The sequence below is a fragment of the Archocentrus centrarchus genome, chromosome 22 (assembly GCF_007364275.1).
Source record: "Archocentrus centrarchus isolate MPI-CPG fArcCen1 chromosome 22, fArcCen1, whole genome shotgun sequence".
NCBI classification, from domain to species: domain Eukaryota; kingdom Metazoa; phylum Chordata; class Actinopteri; order Cichliformes; family Cichlidae; genus Archocentrus; species Archocentrus centrarchus.
Window position 1 is genome coordinate 12,364,039 of NC_044367.1, and position 20,974 is coordinate 12,385,012.

General features: G+C 40.1%; 1 protein-coding gene across 3 annotated transcripts in view; it reads right to left on the reverse strand.

Moving 5' to 3' along the window:
• Nucleotides 1-20,974, reverse strand: part of ltk (leukocyte receptor tyrosine kinase) — a 60,512-nt gene that overhangs the window by 28,911 nt on the left and 10,627 nt on the right. For 2 of the 3 annotated variants that reach the window (XM_030719577.1, XM_030719575.1), the window contains exons 2-4: nt 2,569-2,661; nt 840-986; nt 328-556 (exon numbers count right to left, since the gene is read on the reverse strand). In XM_030719577.1, coding sequence (XP_030575437.1) covers nt 328-556; nt 840-986; nt 2,569-2,661 — 469 coding nt within the window. Of the gene's footprint in view, nt 1-327; nt 557-839; nt 987-2,568; nt 2,717-20,974 lie in introns of those variants that run through there. The other variant, XM_030719576.1, reaches the window with a different exon arrangement.

Below are 20,974 nucleotides of genomic sequence, written 5' to 3' on the forward strand. Positions count from 1 at the left end.
GATAGTTGAGCTTCAGCATTAGATCAATAGAAAATATCTGTCCGGATTTCCCAAACAATAAGCCACCACAATTCTACAGTTTGCCTTACACGGTAGGCAGGAAACATTTTCCCTACTTAACCTCAGTATTACAGAAGTGAAGTGTATATATTTCTGTACCCTTGCTCTGTCTGAAGGCTTTTATCCCAGAGAATCTGAACTTCCTTTAATTTTGGTAAAGATGCAGCCGTTCAGTGTCTGACACTAGCTGCACAGACCTGTTGTGCTGCACAAATAACAAAAGAACGTCTAAGTGAAAGAGCTGTGGAGGTGCGTGTGTTCACTGACCTGCGGTCATCTCGTCTCCTGTGGTGGAGGATCTCAGCGTGAACGGCTGAATCTGAGAGAACTGGCTTGATCAGGAGTGTGAGGTTCCCCACCATGGGGCCGGCCTCATACACGGCCACCTGAAACAGGCAGTGCCTGCTGCTCTTTGGCAAGATTGGACTAGTTAAGTGGTATTCACATGTACCAGAGGCCTCAGCTGCAGGCGATGGGGTTAGAAGAAGGAAGTGTCCTGTGGTAATAAAACAAAGTAGAAATTTCATACTTGACTATTTTATAGCAGCTTCATAATAATGTCACTATAAATCATTTGTCAAATGCTTTAGCATTATGACAAATGTCAGACTACATTAGGATATGTGAAGCACAAAGTAAAAGAAAGTGTCAAGTGGGAAGCAACGCTTTCACACAGAAGTTCAAAGATACTTCTAAATATATTTCACAGAAGAAGAAAAAACTGTGTGTATCGTGTCACACTGATTTAGCTTCTCCTCAATGACTCTCTGCACTCTTACCATCAGGCCTTCCCTCTGAGTTGTCAGTCGCCGGCATCATCCCAGCCTTTGTACTCTGTGGTTGCTGTGGCGACATCAATAACCAGTCACTTTGGCTGCTGTTCGATGAAGTCCAGAGACACGGTGACTCAAAATCACAGGAGGGAACTGCAGCACATGGAATATCCAAGATAAAGAGTTTCTTTTTTTTTTTTTAAAAAAGAGTACATCTCAAAAATGGGCAGTACTTGATGTAGTGACAAGGTGGTATTGGAAGTTTTCCATCCACATAACAAAAAAGAACTAAAAACATACCAGTGCTCATGAAGGCAGGGCAAGATACCGCACAAGATTATTTATTTGTATGCTGGGTTTTGTTGAATGTTTTATTTGAGTATGTACGAGTAATTATTGTATTAAAAAAATGCACTGATTTGAATACAACTCCAAACTGACACCTAAATAAACCTAAATATGTATTCTGGGCATTTTCTTTCCTCCAGCAAAATAGCCCAAATCCTAAAAACTGAAAAAAGTGTATTTTTTATTTATTTTTTTCCTGTCTTGCATTGACTTGATCACATATTCACAAACCTTACGTATTATTGTATCCAAATATGCCTGCTATACAAAGTTTTCATATATAAAAATGTAATGGAAACAAACCGATTATGAATTTTTCAAAACCAACTTGTTGACAAAATTATTCACTTCACAGTGAATAAACAGCATCTGTGATTCCACATAAAAAAAGATTCCAAAATAATTTATATGAATGCCGGAGTGGGAATGGCTAAAGCCGGATGTTTTTTTGGGTTGGGTTTTTTTTGGAAGGATTAGGGTGGTGGTGTCTGTGGTGTTGGACGGATTACGAAAAATGGATTTCTTTGACAGAACTAAAAAAAAAAAAAAGGGAATGCAACTCCTCCAGGAATGCAACTCCCTCAAAATATCTCCTTTAATACAGAAAAGTAATAAAACGCAAATTCCAAACACATAAAGGACAGACTTGGAAAATGAAAAACTGTAAAAGATATATATATATTATTTTTACATCATAAAAATAATGGTTTCAAATGTCAGCTCATGGCCTTTTGTTCCACTGAATCAAATTTAAAACCAAAATCTGTTTAAAAGCAAACAGACAGAGCCTTTGTAAATGAGTGATTTTGTGTCTGTCTGTGCTAACAGGACAGGAATGGAAGAGGCGTTCAGGACAGCATGTGATGACTGGAGAGGAAACTGCCATAACTGCTATTATGGGAATAAGCCAGAGGAATTGGGGATCCCTCCTGGGATAAAATAAAGAATTATTAAATATTAATTTCACAAACACCCACATTCATTTCTTTAAACCAATTAAAAGAGTAGCCTTCCTCTGATTGCAAATGATGTAAAAATATTGCGTTTTCACTGCCTAACTGTTTTCATGTCATCAGCATGCTGCTTGTGCACTTTGTTCCTGGCAATTGAAACTCTAACAGAGGAGTGTTGTTGCATCTCAAGTGAAACTTGCACTTGAAATTCACAATGAGTAGTTTCCTGCTTCTTAAAGATCCAGGTATTTTTTTTAGGGATAAGTCCCAATATAGTCATTTTTGACAGATGTCAGTCTTTTTAGCTTTGTATGCACGACAAATTATTATTGGTTTTAAGAAAAACATGAAAAACAACATAGGTGATGACTGGAATGCAAATTTTCTATATGTGCCAACTCATCAACACATCAGTACTTTAAATACAAACTCACTTTGGTTGTCATATTCCAGGTGATGAGGAAACAACTGATCTGAGAGGTCTTCCTCCTGAAATCTGTCAAAAAGGGCGTGACAGGAACTGCTCACTGATGAGAGAGATAAACAGATTTTATTATTATGAGACGTGGGCAGGTATCGCATACAGCATTTCATGAGCATTTTCACCATCCTCAGTCACTTCGGTAAACTGCAGTGCAGTAAAACTGATCATATTGTGAAAATGAAACACTGTGGCAAGTTCTAGTATAACCACTGGACACATTGTTAAATAAACCTTGCTAGTACTGGGTTGGATCCCCTTTTTTGTCCTTCAGGACTGCCTAAATTCTTCATGGCATTGATTCAACACGGTGCTGGAAACATTCCTCAATGACTTTGGTCCATATTGACTTGATTGCATCACACAGTTGCTGCAGATTTGTCAGCTGCACATCCATGATGAGACTCTCCCATTCCACCACATCTCAAAGTTGCGATCTGGTGACTATGGAGTACTGTGGAGTACACAGAACTCACCGTCATGTTCAAAAAAAGTTTGAGATGATCTGAGCTTTGTGACATGGCTCATTATCCTGCTGGAAGCAGCCATCAGAAGATGGGTACACTGTGCTTATGATCAGCAACAATACTGAGGCAGGCTGTGGTGTTTAAATGATACCTAGTTGGAACTGAGGGGCCTAAAGTGTGCCAAGAAAAGATCCCCTATACTACTGTATCACCACCACTAGCCTGAACCACTGATAGAAGGCAGGATGAATACATACTTTTACATTTACACCAAATCCTGTCCCTACCACCTGAATGCACCTGCAGAAATTGCACCTGCAGAAATTGAGACTCATCAGACCAGGCAAAGTTTTTCCACTCATCTATTGTCCAATTTTGGTGAGCCCACGTGAATTGTTGCCTCAGTTTCCCGTTCTTAGTGGACAGGAGCAGCACCTGGTGTGGTCTTCTGCTGCTGTAGCACATCTGCTTCAATGTTGGACATGTTGTGCATTCAGAGGTGCTCTTCTGCAGACCTTGGCTTTAACAAGTGGTCATTGTTACTGTCGCATTCCTATCAGCTCAAAGCAGTCTGGCCATTCTCCTCTGACCTCTGACCTCTGACATCAGCAAGGCATTTTCACCCATAGAACTGCCGCTCACTGGATATTTCCTCTGTTCTTTCTTTGTAAACCCTAGAGATGCTTGTGTGGGAAAATCCCAGTAGATCAGCTGTTTCTGTCAATGCATTTAGGCATCTCCACATGCCTAAATGCATTAAGCTGCTGCTATGCGATTGGCTGATTAGATATTTGCGATAAACAGGTATACCTAACAAATTGGCCTGTGACTGTATCTTTTTGTTCTGATGAACAGAAACAATAACATTCATGGATGGGCCAGGGAAAAATACATAGTTAGTATGACTAGGCGAAATAAAGCTGCAAACAAAATAAAACAAAGAGAAGCATTGTTAACAAAATGACACAGACGAACACCATGGTGGACCTCTGAATCCAGGCACTGAAAATTTAAAAACTGAACCAATACAACATTTCACAACTGCCTCAGAGTTTTCAGGTGTAAAATGTATACATGTAATATTAACGTGCAGTTTCAAATGAGTTAGAGGCCTTTTCATATCAAGACCCAAAACTAAAAAAGATTACCACTTTTCCAGTCCCCGTCCCCCTATTGTGTTTCTGGCATCTGTCTGAGTAGACCATTAATAGAACAAAGTGGGGTTCTGGCAGCACTTCACACACTAGCAAGGGTCATGGAAAGGAATAAAACTGCGGTGCTATAATAACTTCAACAGTAAACCAACACTTTTATTTACACAATGCCCTGAATCCATGAGGCACTTTATGCAGCACACTGTGAGACGAACCTCTCAGTCTATTAGATGTAGTTGAGTCAAGAAGTCTTTACTTTACTAAAGCATCTTGCCTTTATTGCGCACACAATCATTCAAATCAATATTTTGTGGCACACATGATCATTTCAGATCATTTAAACTCTGGAAAAAAAGCAAGATTTTCTCCCATTCAGCTGTTTAGGAACTTCTTTTATCCTCGTGGACAAACAGTTACATGAATAGATATATACAGATAGCATTTACGGCTTCACAGCAAACAACCAACAGACAGGCTCTTATTTTGGAGACGCAGGCTGAAAAAAAAAGTGACATTCAACATATAAACTAGCATGACGAGTGGACAATGAAGGAGATGATAATATCTTAGCGGGTCACTGCAACTCAAACTCTGAACAGTGACATTACTGTTTTCTGATGCCTGTGGGGCAAAGTCAAAAAAGCCAAGCAGGACAAATTTAATAGTTAAAATGACTGTTTACTGAAAGCAGTAAGTGATGCTAATGGCGAGGAGGTGAGGGGTCATGTTGCTGAACGGCAGCCCTGCTATTCATTGATAATTATGGAATAAAAGCTGCTATGGATAGAGTCCTGAGCACGGAAATGGGAAAAATAAGACTGCCGAAAAAAGAAGGGGATTCAGCCAAAAGAAAAAAGACATTCACCGGCTATTATTAACATAAGCTTGGGAATCCCCCTAGAATCTAATTTTTATTTTTTATTGCCTCCAACTCCTTTTTTGTCTTGTCCAGTATGGATTTTAAAAGATAAAGAACAACAAAGAAAAAAATCTGAAAAACACTTAAACATTCTCTTTTAAGATTGAAAGGAAATGAAAGAATAACTGAATTATCTGCCTTATCATCAGCCAGCGGCGAGTTTCTTTGATGACAATCCAGGATCCCGACTACATTGATGCTGCACCAGAGGCTTTCAAGCAGAGTGTAACTTTTAAATGCTGTCAGTTCAGTTGAAAGCAACGGCTGTCCCTGTTAGTTTCTCTATCAAGGTGCCGTAGAGTCTGAAAACTGCTGTGAGTTGTAGTTTAGCTAAGTTCAAGGACGGGCCTTTGTAGCGGGAGCTGCAGATCTGAGCAGTTGAATAGGAAAGGCAGCAAACTAGCAGTCTGCTGTCTCTCTGTCGCTCAACAGAACTGAAACCATTAAAAGTCAGGTTTGGTACAAAAGCCAGAGAAGCCGAAATCAAAGAAACTAGATGCTCTCCTATCTTATGATGAGGTGGATAACCTGGCCATCATCTCCTTCCAATCTCCCACTCCCTCATCCTACACTGGCCTCTCAGAGGATTTAGTTTGCACCAGCAGGAAATGTGTAACAACAAAAACAACATCTGGGCCTATTTACAAAGCTTTTGTAAAATGTATGTGTGAATATTGGCTGCTTGTCAGGTCAAATAACTCTAAAATTGCAGTTTCAGAAAGACTCTGAGCAATTTCATAATGAGAAGGCCATGAATTTTACTGTTTTATCTTGAAGGCTAGGTTATATGTGCCAAATGTTATTTTTTTCATGTCGGCTTCAGCACTTGGATAAACACATGCTCTCTCCATGCGCTCATCTTTTGTGGTCTTACCGCCTTTTGGCGCATTTTTCATGTAATTACATAACAAATAATAATGCTTTATTTGTAGTTAATGTACTACACATCTTTTTCAAATATAACAGCCCATCTGAAAAAAAAAAACTGTTTCCATGTGACACAGTCAGTAACTGGCTGCTGGAGTTAGATGAAAACTTAGTTTTCCCAGCTGTCAACTAATAACTCTGGCTCTGATTAATCAACGCAGCAGTGATAATAATGCTGAAATTAGTGACATCCCAGTGGCTATGTCTCTATTTTATATACCATCTACATATTTGAGAAAACTATGAAAAACAGCAGAAGTAGAAAGAATATCGATTTAAAGTTTTATAGTAAATTATCCAGTAGTTTCTAAATTCTTAGAGCTCTGCACGGATCTTGGATCTCGTAAAATGTAAAAAAAATAAAAAGAAAAGAAAAGAAGTGTGGATGCCATAAGTACCCACAATTCATCTCCTTGCTCTTTATGCAGAATCGTCATCTGCGGAGGAAGACGTTTCATCTCTCAACACTTGCCTAATAAAGTCCTGATCTACTCAAATCTCTTATTTGCTACCAGGCCTTTCTCCCTCATTCCCACCGGGGAAGATACATAACAGCTGAACTGGCTTTGGACAGAGCCACAATCCATAAATTTAATGAAAATTCTGTATTTCAAAACTGAGGACAGATGGAGTATTAGGGGATTAATCAACAAGGAATAAACTAATAAACTAATATTGTCCCTGATATGGAAAAGAAATGCAAAGACATTTATGTCCCACTCTATAATTTACTCATCAAAGTCAACACTTTTGCATTTTTCTCACACAGCATGTTTACTTGATTCATATTTCATTCTTTTCTTGCATGAGAAAAATGCAAAAGTGGCCACTTACATGGGGAAATCATTTGATGCGACATAAAAAAAAAATTCACTATAGGCCATACATTTCTCCGTTCTTTTTCCATGTGAGCCATAAACAGAGAACTTCAAAGGTAATGCCTCACATAATAAAAGTAATCATTGGCAAGTTTACCCTTGTCCATGTTAACATAACTGTCATGTGTGTTTGAGCCATTGTAATTGTTTGCAAGTGCGCAGTTATGAGCAAATTAGTCTCAGAACTATGCATTTTATTTATGAGGGTGTCAAAGAAAGGGGGGAAAAAATGAGACAAACATACTGCAATAAAACCAGCAAACATTCACAGCACTATTTTTGTAGTTCTTCCTCTTTAAAGTTAAAAACTTAAAACCAAATCCTAAACAGAAGTGTGCAAAGATTTCAGAAAAATACATTAAATTAAATGACTGATACTTGGTTGGAGATTCTTCTTACTTAACTGGTTTACAAAGGATGAGGGTAGTGTTTCTGGGAGAGTGATGGTGAAACAGTAGCAGTAAAGTGAAGTAAAGCTGACTGTAAAATTGCATCATTAGCTAGAGATTCAATTCATGGTAGCCATTTACCAGGGTCACTGGTGTAAGAGGAGTACATACATGAGTAGATGTTATGCTTATGTGTAGTGATTCATTCCCACATTAATTTTACTGGAGCAATCTGTAGTATGTTTTCGAGGTTGACGGATTGGTGGTGTGTGATCAGATCACATTTAAGAGCTTGATGAAAACCAAAATGCTGGCTTTGACAGAAAGCTAAGAGAACACACAGATCATTACATCTTCCTGAATATGGGGCTAAGTAGCTGCAGACCACTCAAAGATCAGATGACAGCAGAGTGCTGGAAGAAAGCAAACTGATGGCCACATTGAGATGTACTGGAGATTGATCTTCTCATAAAACCAGCCATTCTTGAGGATTGTAATTTCACACGTAACTCTTCATTTTAAAGACATTACTTGATGGCAGCAGCCTTTTTCAGCAGAATAACATGCTCTGCAGACTATTGACTGGGCCTCCAAATTCCCCAGATATCAATGCCATCAAACAGTTGTGGGATGTGCTGTGGAAACAAACCTTATCACTGAGGCCCCGTTTTGCAACTTGAAGGATATGCTGCAAACGTTTTGGTGCGTGACCTCACTGGGGACTTTCAGAGGACTAGGAGAGTCCATATCTTGAAGACTCAGGGCAATTTTAGGCAGGTGGTTTTAATGTGGCTGCTGACTGGTGTATGTCCGTACAGTACATTACTTTCAATTAGTTATGACTCATGCTGCAGTTGAGATTATGGTGTTTTGGAGTGTTTTTTGACTGGCGCTTTATCAGGAAAGGAAAGGAAAAGAAAAATGTCATAAATGAGTTTGAGGGAACTCAGAACAGCTATCAAAACAGTACAAGCTGGATATCTTGACTCTGTTGAAAGATTATAAAAAGGTAAAGGTTAAAAAATTGATGGACCAGTATTGATAAATCTTCACTTTCACTGTCATTAGAGAAACCCTGAATGCTGAATGGCAGCAAGGTAAGACAACCACAGCTGCAGGGGAGAGGAAAGAGAAAATGGGACCAAATTGCATAAAGAGAGAAAACCAATTACAATATATGAGAAGAGAGAAAAAAAAGAGGCACAAGAGGGAAACTGCTGTATTATTTTTTGCATTTCACTTGTTGGCATATTGCCCTTTATTGAATAGTTGCAGTAGAAATCAGGAAAAGAACAGCTCATTTTTTCAAGTTTGATGCAGTTACAGTTTTGCAGTAATAGCACATGGATGTTGTTTGATACGAAAGAACTTTCCAAAGTGTCTATTGGCAGACAGAAGTAATTAAAAAAAAAAACAGAAATTACTATCAGGTTTATGAAGATTAAAGTGACAGTCTGGACAGTTAAGCCTAAGAACTGACAATGCTGGACACAAACTGGGAGAGCTTATTGTACATTTTACAAAAAAAATAAAATAAAAAAGGAAAGAAATCTTTGTTTCCATGAGTTTGTACCAGCCATGCAAATGGTTTGTTCATTCAGATGGGGTGGTGGTAGCATTTGAGCCAGTCCCAGCTGACACTGGAAAAATTCGTGGTACACTCTGAACTCATCACCAGTCCATTGCTGGGAGACTCACTGTCCCAATTAACCTGCCCTCCATGTCAGGTTAACTGGACTATGTTAAGAAGCCAGAGCACCCAGACAAAATGGACACAGGCACAGAGGGAACATGGACACTCCACAGAGAAAGGCCCTAGCTAAAAAATAAATGTGCTGTGGTAAAAAAGTATTGAAGACAGGAAAGAGGCAAAGGAGCTTAGCTTTCCCTGAGTTTTGTATTCCTCCCTCAAATCTATCAAATGCAGCCATTACTGTCTCCTCTGATCTACTATATGGGACTTAGACACAGATTATACAGGAAAAGGCACTGATTTAGAGTTGGAAAGAGTTGGGAAAAAATCTGCCTTCAGGGCTTTCTGCTCAAAAGACTGTTTGGAAGAAAGCTTTCTTTTCTTTTGTTGTATTCAGTTTTCAGTCTCCACATGGTTAGATCTAGGCAAACAGTAATTGGTTAGATTTGGTTAGGTCTGCCCTTAAGGCAAACTCTTCCCACATAAGACTCTTGAAAGCTTCCTTGTTATTTTGATATCACAGTGATTTGTCACATTTTATGTCAGTTACTTGTATTGTAATTTTGAGCTAAAATAAACTGTAGTGTTTTTGTACAGTGCCTTTCCACAAACTTCACTGTATCAGTTCCATGCTCTTGAGCTCCTTCCCTTATGGCTCACCACTGTCGCCCCAATAGTTACAACAGGGGATGGTAAATTACCAAACACACGGACTTTCCTGCGATAACTGATGACTGGTTTGGTGAGATCACTGTCCTGGTGCCATAAAAAACAAAGTGGGCACTTGAATAGAAAACTACCTGTATCTGATTGTGCTTTTGTGGGCGGCACACCCTAAAATGGTCGATACCAACATTCGTATTGGTTTAGTGCTGGTGCCACTTCTGCATGATTGGTAAATGGACTAGTTCTTATATAGCGCTTTTCTACTCAATCAGACAGAACGGTCGGAGAGCAACTTATTTTGCCCAAGGATACATTGGCATGTAGCCTGGAGTAGCCAGGATTCGAACCGCTGACCTTCCGATCAGTAGGTGACCTGCTCTACCTACTGAGCTACAGCCACCCCATTCATAGAAAGGATCTTTGTTAGCAAAGATCCTTTCTATGAATGTCACATTGTTCCTAAATTTCAGGATTCCTCTTAAAATTTCACTGTAGAGATGCTTGACCGCTTGCTCAAAGCACAATACTTGAAAGCTATTCCTTTCGACTTCAGAAAGGCTTTTCTTTCTTCAAGAGATTTCTTCCTCAATGTCCTACTATGTTTCAGTGGGTGTGGCTTGTTGTGGTGTGGGTAGTTCTTGTTAGGGTCATTATAATTTTTGGAGACATCCGTTTTGTGGACTTTAATAGGTTTGTTTGTAATGAAATACTTCACAGCTGATTTACCTGATTTTGTCAGGGCTGTGTCACTTTGATAAGTGAATTTATCTACAATGCAGACACTTCAGACACCACCTGAATGAGAAGGTGTGTCCAAACTTTTGCATTGTACTGTATCTATTATTAACATTTAACAAAATGTACATCAACTTTTGTCATTGGACACTTTTTTCTTTCTTTCTTTTTTTTAAAGCCTGTCATGTCTGGCAGATCTTGCAAGCAGAACTGTGATCTGAATGCACTGTTGTGCCAAACATATTTGGTCTTCCAAGATGACCTCCATAGGTTCTCTATAGGCTCCTCTTGTTAATATTTGACCCTTTATTTATTTGAGTTATTTTTCACATACATATATCTGTGCCCCCCACTGCGCAGGCCGGCGGCAGGGCCCCAAGGCCCCAGGCACCCCAACCATTCCCCACGCCGAAGAAGCTAAAGCAGCCCCGGACCACAACCTCCAGGGGAGCAGGTAAACATCCACGCCACAACATCCAGCCCCGCCCAGGAACCCCAAGGCACCCACATCCCAGGGGGGCAGGGGGGCAGGGGGGGAAGAGGTGACCAGCGAGCAGCAGCACGGAGGCAAGGTACAAGGCCCCGACCCAGGTCCAGCCATACATACAAACACGCAGGCACACATGCACACACTCACGCACACACACATACAAATATATGCACAGATACACACATATGCACACACTCACCCACCCAAATACACTCACGAAGACTGTGACAAATACACAAAGACATATATTTCATCCATATCTACCCACCCTCTGAATTTGGGGCTAGTGGAAACTCCCCCAGGGCCAACAGCAATCCCAAGATGCCGCCAGCCCGGTCCCCGAAGAACCACCCGACCCCCACCCCGGGCAAGGCGTAAGAAATTGGGGTGTGGGATGATCCACCCACTCCTCCCTTTCCCCAACTTGTGTTTTGATAAGTGTATGTATTTATGTTTGTGAATTTATGAGGTGTATAGAGTGCAGTTAAAATTGAGGGGACAGTTGTGCCACAAGCACCCAACTGCTGGTCATCAGTGCTCGCCCACACTGCACCCTAAAACCCTCCATGTCTAAAGTACAAATAAAATTTGGGGACAGACAGTAGTGTGGATCTGAGTGGGGCCACCTCAGCAGCCCCATCTCATCAACCTCTGGGTAACATGCCTGTCCCAAAGGTCCTGTGTGTATCAGGATGTGTTGTGAATTATAATGACTATAATGCAATTAAAAAGGAGAGGCAAGAGGCCGCGCCACCACCCCCACCACAGAGGGGAGCCTGCTCAACACTAGACGCCTGTTCACTCAATAGACACAAACAAGAGACAGGACAAACTGGCCTGAGTTGGAAACACGGTGCCACCCCCCCCCCCCCCCACCCCCACACACACACACACACACACCCCACACAGTGCAGGCACTCCAGAGCCCCAAAAGACAGATCAGACATTCCAACGTGGGCCAGACCAACCCACCCCACCCAGTGGCGTGCCTGGGATAATAGAGACCACCCCAGCACTGGGGGGACCCACCGGGAGCCAGCGTGGCCCCAGGGCCCAGGCCCCAGACCCCGGTCCCTGAGCCACACAGAGAAGACCAGCCAACTGACCGAGGGCTGGCACCCGCCACCCAAAGCACCCTGGCCCACACCCCAGGATCGTAAGGCAGCACCCATCCAAACCCCCACCACTAACAACCAGGACAAGCACACAGACATCACCAGCAGCCTGTTCCAAAACAACATCTGCATTATCAGGAATTTGGCTCCCTAGCCGGCCTTGGGCTGGCAATCATATCTCTCCAGGGCAATGTGTGACAGTCGCTCTTCCCCTCAGCCCTCTCTGTGATTTGTGAAGCTGGATCTGGTGTACCACGGCCGCTGATGAACTTCCATCACTATCAGCGAACTGTTTTGGCTAGGAGCTGGCATCTGGCTCCACAATGCCCTGACCCTCTCGTCTCCATCTGCATCCCCTCCTACCCCCCTCCTCCCCCACCATATTGCTATCCTGGCTTTAAATGCGCAAATATGTTTTGCTAAGGTGGTTTTTTGGACCCTGGTACGGTGCTCATGTCGAGCACCGTACCAGATGACTTTTTTTTTTAACCTAACTACCCCATGATGTGTGTTTGTTTCCTTTTCTGGGGACTGATGTAGTGGCGGCACCAGTGAAAAACGGCAGCGGCTGCGGACACCCATCTCCCCTATGTTAGTCTTGTCTGTTTCTTCTCTGGATGGCTGTTCCGAATGGAATTTCGTTATATTGTGATGGAATGTCATTATATAACTTGTTGTATAATGATTAATTTCATTGTATGTATAATGACAATAAAGTTCTATTCTATTCTATTCTATGGTAGCCACATTACTCCAGTCTCAGGAGGCTACCAGACACACAGGCCCCCTGGAGTCCTCCCCTGACCGCCTATAAAGCATACCAGATGCAGAGCCCAAAGCCAACCACCCCCACTAAGTAATGGAGCTGATCAGTGGGAACCAAAGAGAGTCAAATTCCTCCAATTGGTTTTTAGAAGAAGCAGACATTCTCTCTAAAATAACATGATCTACTAATACATTTCTGTATTGAGTAATACACAGTTTATTTTTTGACTTCCAATTCATGAGGACTGTTTTCTAAGCAATGCACAAGATGGTAAGAACTATGTGTGATATATCTGACTCCATAACTAATTCACTGACATCACCTAAGACGCATAGTCTGGGGGAAGTTGGGACATGACAGCTAAACCACGTGGATAGGTCTTCACATATCCTCTGCCAGAACCTCTGAACAGGTATACAAGACCATAGAGCATGTAGATAATTCTCCTCTGAATTGTTTGTACAGTGTGTGGATATGTTTGAGTGTGAAAGTCAAAAAAATAAGTTGTAATTGGGGACTTTTATTCATTTTGAAGATATTTAAACATTTTTCTGTCTATAAGTTTTGATCCAGGTTGACAGAAAGATCGCGCTCCCACTTTGCAATTGGGAGGGAAACTGAATCATCAGTTTTTAGTAATAATTTATATAATTTTGATAACAGTTTTGGGGTACAGAGATTAAGAAATTCTGTTACCCATGTAGGTATTTCTAAATTCAGTTGATTGAGATTAAATCTTCCCTGCAAGATGGACTTCAGTCACTGATATTCCAGAAATCTACCGACTTAAACTAAGGAAGAGAAGGTTTATTAGGGATCAGTGAGAACAGATAATTAATTTTTGGTAAAACTATCATTTTAATGGTGGCAACTCTCCCCATGGGTGATATAGGACTATTCCAATGTGAGAGATCATCCTCTATTGTTTTTAATAGGGGGATATGATTTAATTGTACCATGTCTGAGAGCCTGGCGGAAAAAATTTATGCCTAAATATCTAATATTACCTGACTTTAGTGGAGTCCTGGAGGTGTTATGAAAATTATAATTCATGGGCAAAACTGTTGATTTAACCCAGCTGATAGAGTAATCAGATATAGATGAGAACTCAACTATCAGTATGATAGTCTTCAAAAGAGAAGCTTGTAAATTCCCAAGGAAAAGTAATACATCATCAGCATAAAGGCTAATTTTATGGTCCATATTTTCAGTTTGAATCCCTTTAATTTCTGCTGCTAGTGGCTCAATGAAAATGATAAAAAGAGAGGGAGAGAGTGGGCAGCCCTGCCTGGTGCCCCTCTGCAGACTGAAGCTTTAGGAAATAAGATAATTTGTCCTAACCCGTGCATTTGGGGAGCTGTGTAGTGTTCTGATCCAGTTTATGAAGGATGAACCAAATTCAAATTTTTGCAGAACTGCTAATAAAAATTTCCAATTTACCCGGTCAAATGCCTTTTCTGCATCTATTTGACATTTTACAACAGATAACATCCAGAACACAGATGCACACCTGCCAGGTCCAATCTAATCAGCCATGAAGAGAAGGAGCCAGTGACCTACTGATCATCAGGTGATCAGATTTCAAAATAAAGTCTCAAAACCCAGTGGAAACTACAAAACACATGTAACCATATTATTTAAATGAAATTAGCTGCAACAGCACTAATTTTATATGAAATAAAATGAACACCTGCCCTAAGGCAGTACATTGCTGTTTATTTTTTGTTATCCTTTATCCTGAGATAGAGTAACTCTTCTACCAAAGCCAGAATCATAGCAAGTTTTCAGTATTCACTGGTTATTGCAGCATTCATTGGTTGTCTGTGCTGGTTGTCAAAAATGTCATGAAACTGAATGGAAAGGTCGTCTTCTTCTTAAGCAGAAGAAGTACATTTTGGCGCAATGTAGATCAAAACTGCAAAATATGTCACTGGCCAAAATGTGTTTTTGGGGCATGTTTTTTCTGTACCTCAGTAGGGACAGCAGGTCACCCACTAATTGGAAAGTCAGTGGTTTGATTCCCAGCTGCTTCAGTGCGCATGTGTCCTCAGGCAAGATACTGAACCCCTCTCAAACATCCATTTATTGATGTGTGTGCTATATAAAGGAAAAGCATTGTATAGCCCAGTTTAAAAGGGCTGCACAGGGCATGCAGTGTAAAGCGCTTTGAGTGGTCAATAATTCTCAAAGAGCAGTGTTTAAATGCAGGCAGTTTACCTTGGCAGAGCACACTCTCACCCTCTAATTATATTGTGTGTGAAATGCTGAAAAATAGTAAAAAATGCTTTAAAGTGCTGCTTTCTTCAGATCTACACTCTAAATCTCAAATCCATTCAGTTCTTTTTCATCTGTTCTTAACCCCACTGGGTGGAAACCATGATGACTTTCACAACTTCAACTTCAGCTTACCCTAACGCTGTCATTTCCTCTGACTTAACCAGATGGTACAAGCGAACAGCATTTAATAATTACATATTTTATCATAAAACCCAAAAGTTCATTTTTAAATTCCTAAAAAATAACATTGTTTGAAAGCAACAGTCATCAATGCTTAATTCTGCCATCTATTTCCTTAATCTACCACCTCTGGCTATCAGTGCAGTAATTTCTTCCTTACAGACAAGCAGCTCAAATTAATGAAAATATCAGTGAGTGTGTTAGTCATGCAATATCTGGCTTATTATGTGAGTGTGGCCCTACTTAGAAGATACAGGAAATGAACACGTCATGAAACCTTTTAAAAGCAAAGTATATAAAAATGCATCTTTTCTGCCCATTTGATGCCAGGTAACCCTTTAACCACACCTGCCCAATATTTGCCTAATGTCTCAAAAGACATTGACCAATAAGTTACCAAAAAAAAAAAAAAAAGACATCCAGAAACAAGTTCCGTCTTTTCTTTGTCCTTTATAGACTACAACACATATTTGTGCTCTTGTCTATGCTTCAAGGCCTGTCCAAAAGAAACAAATACTGCTATTGCCTTCCAAAACCTCATCTATTAAGCTTCAAACACACACAAACACATATTTGGAAACCATTTGTACATCCTGAACCCTAAATCTACTTTGTAGTTTAATGTCAGTCATCCAAAAAAAACACAAAAAAGAAGAGGTATTAGACATGCAGAGGCAAATTAAAATTCACTTAGGGCTTTCAAATTATCCTTAATGTTTTCAGGTGTACTGTATCAAAATAAACAGACATCTCTGCAAACAGCTGCTGACAGCCTTCATAACTACTGGAAATTGAAGCAAATTGTTGGTTCTCATTCAGGGTTGTGCTCGCATTTCTTTAATCATAAGGTGAATATTGAATCTTCAGAACACATACAGCACTACTGTGTACTTCTGAACTATAATATAATACATGAATATTGTAGCTCTGAAACATGAAATGGATTCACTGCATACTGCATTTCCATTTATATTTGCCCTTTTCAATAAATCACAGCACCTATTTCCCATTTTCCTAGCAAAATATAATGAAATTAAGACATTTGCAAGGCGCTGTACCCAGGCCTGCAGACTTTAGAAACACTCAACTGACTTTGTTTTAAATCCTTTTATCGCGAGCTTCAGCTCAACTATTTGTCAGCAAATTCCCCATCTAAACTCTAAGGGTGGCAATATGTCAACGGTGTGCTTTCTGATTTACTAATATTAACTGAAGATATGTCAGAATCCTCTAAAAATATTCCCCCTGTTTCCTTTCTCTAAAAAGTGATTGCTTACTATGCATGGCAGGCTTGTCAAGCTCTGGTTCTGCTTGTGTCTAAATATGATATGCATTACTGTGGTAATATCTCGAAAAATGTGAGACGGTGACTATCCAAAATATGAAATATGGAAATACCCAGTCTTACTGCTCTTTCAGCATGGAATAAATCCACAGTTCTCTTTTCTTATTTTCATCTGATAAGTGTTTCTGATAGGATGAAAAGGCTTCAGCTGTTAAGTGAGCCAAATAAAATGGGAAACCCAAAATTTCTTTTTTAGTTTTGCCCTTAAACAGTAATTTTGTAGTAATTTTGTAGGATATCCAGTTGACCCGATAAACTTAGACTTCTGAAGAATCATATTAGTTTTGTATGAACAAAGAAATCCAGTTTGTCCAAAACAGTGACTATGGGCTTTGTCCACAAATTGTTCATATTGAAAGCAGATTTGGAAGTTATCTTGTGTTTAAACAGGTGGCAGCAATAGAATCAACAATAATGTTTTAAATGGGAACTTGTTTGAAGAGTACAAAAGAGTACAAAAAAGAAAAAGAAAAAATGTTGTAGTTTTTTTTTTTTTTTAAACTGATGACAAATGGGGCCGCTCGCTGAAAGACAACATTAGAAAATCAGGTTATGCTTTCCCTGGCTTAAAAAGAAAATCTGTGTTTATACTGAATATTTCAAGACACTGTTTGCTCTACAAACACCTTCTTGTTCTTAGACAATGAAGACTTCAAGTAAGGTGCTTTCTCAGGGTCAGAACAAAGAGAAAGACAACAACAGAAAAAAAAAACAAAAAAAACAAAAAAACCCCACATTTATCCAAAAATTCACATTAATGGAATTGAACAGTAATGAATTTGGGGCAAATCATTAGCTGCTTGAAGCGAATAAGAAGAATGGAAATATCTTCTTCCTCTGATTCATAAATATATAATACACCAGTCCCTTAATTCACACTCTGTTATTTTAAGTTCAGCCAGTAAGTATTAAGGCTCGGAGTGCTTTTGTGCTGATGGAAAATGCAACTAAAGACTTTCTATATTCAGTTCTTTACCTCAATGTCTCAGTAAATGGAGACAACCTCTTTAAAGAGTTTGTCTTCTTTCAGTGAAGAGGCTCTATTATATCCCATTATATATGAACTAGACAGATGGATGATTGTGCATGTTCAAGTCAAAATATGTTCACCTTTGCTGGGACGCTTAAACATCTTGCCAGCATCCACATACTCTTCTGAAGACCTGGTCATGTGCAGTGAATCAGGCTTTGGCATTTAGGAATTAAGGCCCATAACTCAATTTATGATTTAATTGGCTGCAGCATGACTTCATTTAACTGGCATATCGTATGAGATACGCAACTTCTTCTCAGAAAGTCCCTTTTCAACAAAAACACATTTCATACAACATGCCATTTTCTGTTTTCTACTCTTCCAGTATGAATACAAAGCTTAAAAGCAGCATAAACACAAGCTAATGAGCATTTCAGTTCAAGGTGACTTGGTACAGTTTAGCTAACTTGGAAGCAGGACATGTGATTTTCATGAAAATTTGACTGAAAAAAAGCTTGGAGTGATGATGAGAGTGACAGGCTCTGACTACATTAGTAGGAGTTGTGTTTTGCAATTCATTTTTCATTTTATGTTACATTCTTGCCAGAGTACGCGAGCCAAAAGCCTTTTATATATCTCATACAGTGTTTATATAGCAGAAAAAAGGCCCATCTATACATTTTGTAGTGTGCAATTAACTGGCAGGTTATTTATTCACACTGCAGACATCCAAATATATTAAGCCACAGGGTGACCTCAAGAAACTAGACATTTGTCTCGTTTCGGCATGTTGGAGGTAACATTAAGCCAAGACAGCATAAATAAGAGGTGAGCAGAGAGTACTCTAATCTTGGCTAAATACTTTAAGCTGCCTAAACCAATGATGTCACAAGTATGCCACTGACACACAGATTTCACAGCTATTCTTCACTCTACAGAGCATTTCCACATATACTGACAATAGTTTTGACTTCACAGATCACAACTCTACTGTTTTGCTTCACTCACATCAGCAGTGTTTTCAGTGGAAATTAACCATTTTCATAAACCTAGTGTGTGCCACTTGGCCAGTCACGCACGCTTTGAGGCTGGTCAGTGACCCACCCCAGTAACCACTGGTTGCTAGGGAAAAATGTGTATTCCTTGACTGGAGGGCGAGTGGTTGCAGGGGGTTGCTTGCTGTCACTAGAAGAAATTGGCTGGGCCACTGACCAATGTGTGACATCACTTTGTCAGTTTTATCCAGGCTGTTTTTGTTTGCACCGTGTGTGTATTAGTATATTTTCTCTCTCACAACTTCTTTCAACTGATTGAGTTTCTCGCCAGTGCTTATCCTTATGTTCTTTATGCCTTCTTTTGCTTTTGAATGTTCTACTTTTTACTGTGCTGTACCTTACAATAATGTGTTTCTGAACATCAGGAACATCAGCTTTTTATTAAAGCTTGCTTTAAGTTTGCTTAACATGCCTGCCTCTGTGTGTCTGCGTTTGGGTGCTCTTTTAAACCTCCGATCTATAAAAAACACATTCAATAAAAAACACGTATTTATTCAAAAAGTTTGCACAGATTAGCATCAAGAGCACCTAAGCAGAATTCCAGCTGACAGGGTTCAAATTGGTCAGCCTGACATCTGTCAGAATAAAATCCTGGGGGTCCGAGGGGACTGAAGCAGGACCTTCTCATCTCAAACCCCAAAGTTCAACTCCCACTCAGTCTGAATGGGCCAGTGAGCTGACATTTCTTCACTGAGATCAAACAGCAGTATCTCAGTTCAGCATTAAAGGCATAAATTAGATCTAAAAAAAGTCACTGTATGACTCATCACTTTGCTTTATTGAACCTGAATATCTGCTGCCCAGTTATTTATAAGACAGATTCTTTCTGACAGTTTGTTGAAATGACATTTCTTAGATTAATTACAAAATGCTGCATAAGGCTAAATATATTCAAATGTTTCCTGTAATAATGTGATGTTTGTTGTTTGCTCCTAAATGAGCTCCAGAATAGCCACAATGCCACAGTGATTCCCTTAGTATATACAGAGGGAGAGGAAATAAAGGCAGTCTGGATCTCAGCTGCTGCCCAATCACTCTCTAGAACAGACTTCAAAATCTTTTTCTGACATATTAATATCCTTGTAAAATCCTGACCTTCTCAAGTGTATCTGGTAGAAAATATTAAACATTTAATGCCTAAAGCCAAACTTGAGTGAACTCTGAGTCACATTAGTGAAAAAATGCAGAGCTGTGCTTAGATGTTGGAAAAGGAATACACCAAAGGCATTAATGAAACAGGGCACTCTTTTTCTTTATATGTTTATATTATAAAGACAGATATTCGATGGATATGCAGTTTTTGTCCTGGTTGTGGAACACTGGAAGAGCTCTCCACTCTCTTGTGGACATCTGGGAGTGTGTGGGAGTTTCTCCAACCAGTCCACCTATGTTTTGTGGACTGGTTGGAGAAGGCGTTCAACCGGAGTCAAGGGGTGGAGTTGCTTTGGAATTTGGGTTATCAGGCCTGTTTTCCAGGCTATTCTGTCCTTGTTGCAAGAGCTTGTTTTGCGCTGCTGGTAGTAAATCACACTGGTTTGCAATGGATGTTGGACTCTGAAAGGGCTGACATTTGTCATTGATTCTGTTCATGATTTTTATGGACAGAATTTCTAGGTACAGCTGAGGGATTGCAGATGATGTGGTTCTACTGGCTTCATCAAACAATGACATCCAGCTTGCATCAGGGCGGTTTGAGGCCAAGTGTGAATCGGCTGGGATGAGAATTAGTACCTCCAAGTCGTGGGCCTCAATTAAAAAAGGGTGACATGCTCACTTGAAGTGGGAATTGAGTTTCTGCCCCAAGGAGATCAAGAATCTGTGGATCTTGTTTCTGAGTCAGGGAAGGAGTGGAACACTGACAGTCAGATTGGCTCAGCATCTGCAGTAATGCAGATGTAGAACTGTAGAATGAGATTGTGGACTGTGCCCTACGGTGAGGACCTGAGAATAGAGCTGCTACTTCTCCACATTGAAAGGAAACAACTGACTTGGTTCATGCATCTGACTGGGATATACGTACGTATATTGGGTGAGTGAGGAATTTTTTATATATAAATTCCCCACATGCTCTGCAGGTGGTCATTTTGTTTGCCTAACTTGGAACGAATTTGCTGGAGCCACTCACCCAGTGAGGGGTCAATGGCCTGAGTGTTGGAATTACCATGGGAACCACCTTCACTTTCCACATCCTCTCTAGCTCTTCTCTCAGCCCTTGGTATTTATCGAGCTTCTCGTGTTCCTTCTTCCTGATGCTTCTATCACTTGGTATTGCTACGTCACTACAGCCTTCTTCCACTGCTTGTCCACCACTATTATGTGGAGCTGATTAG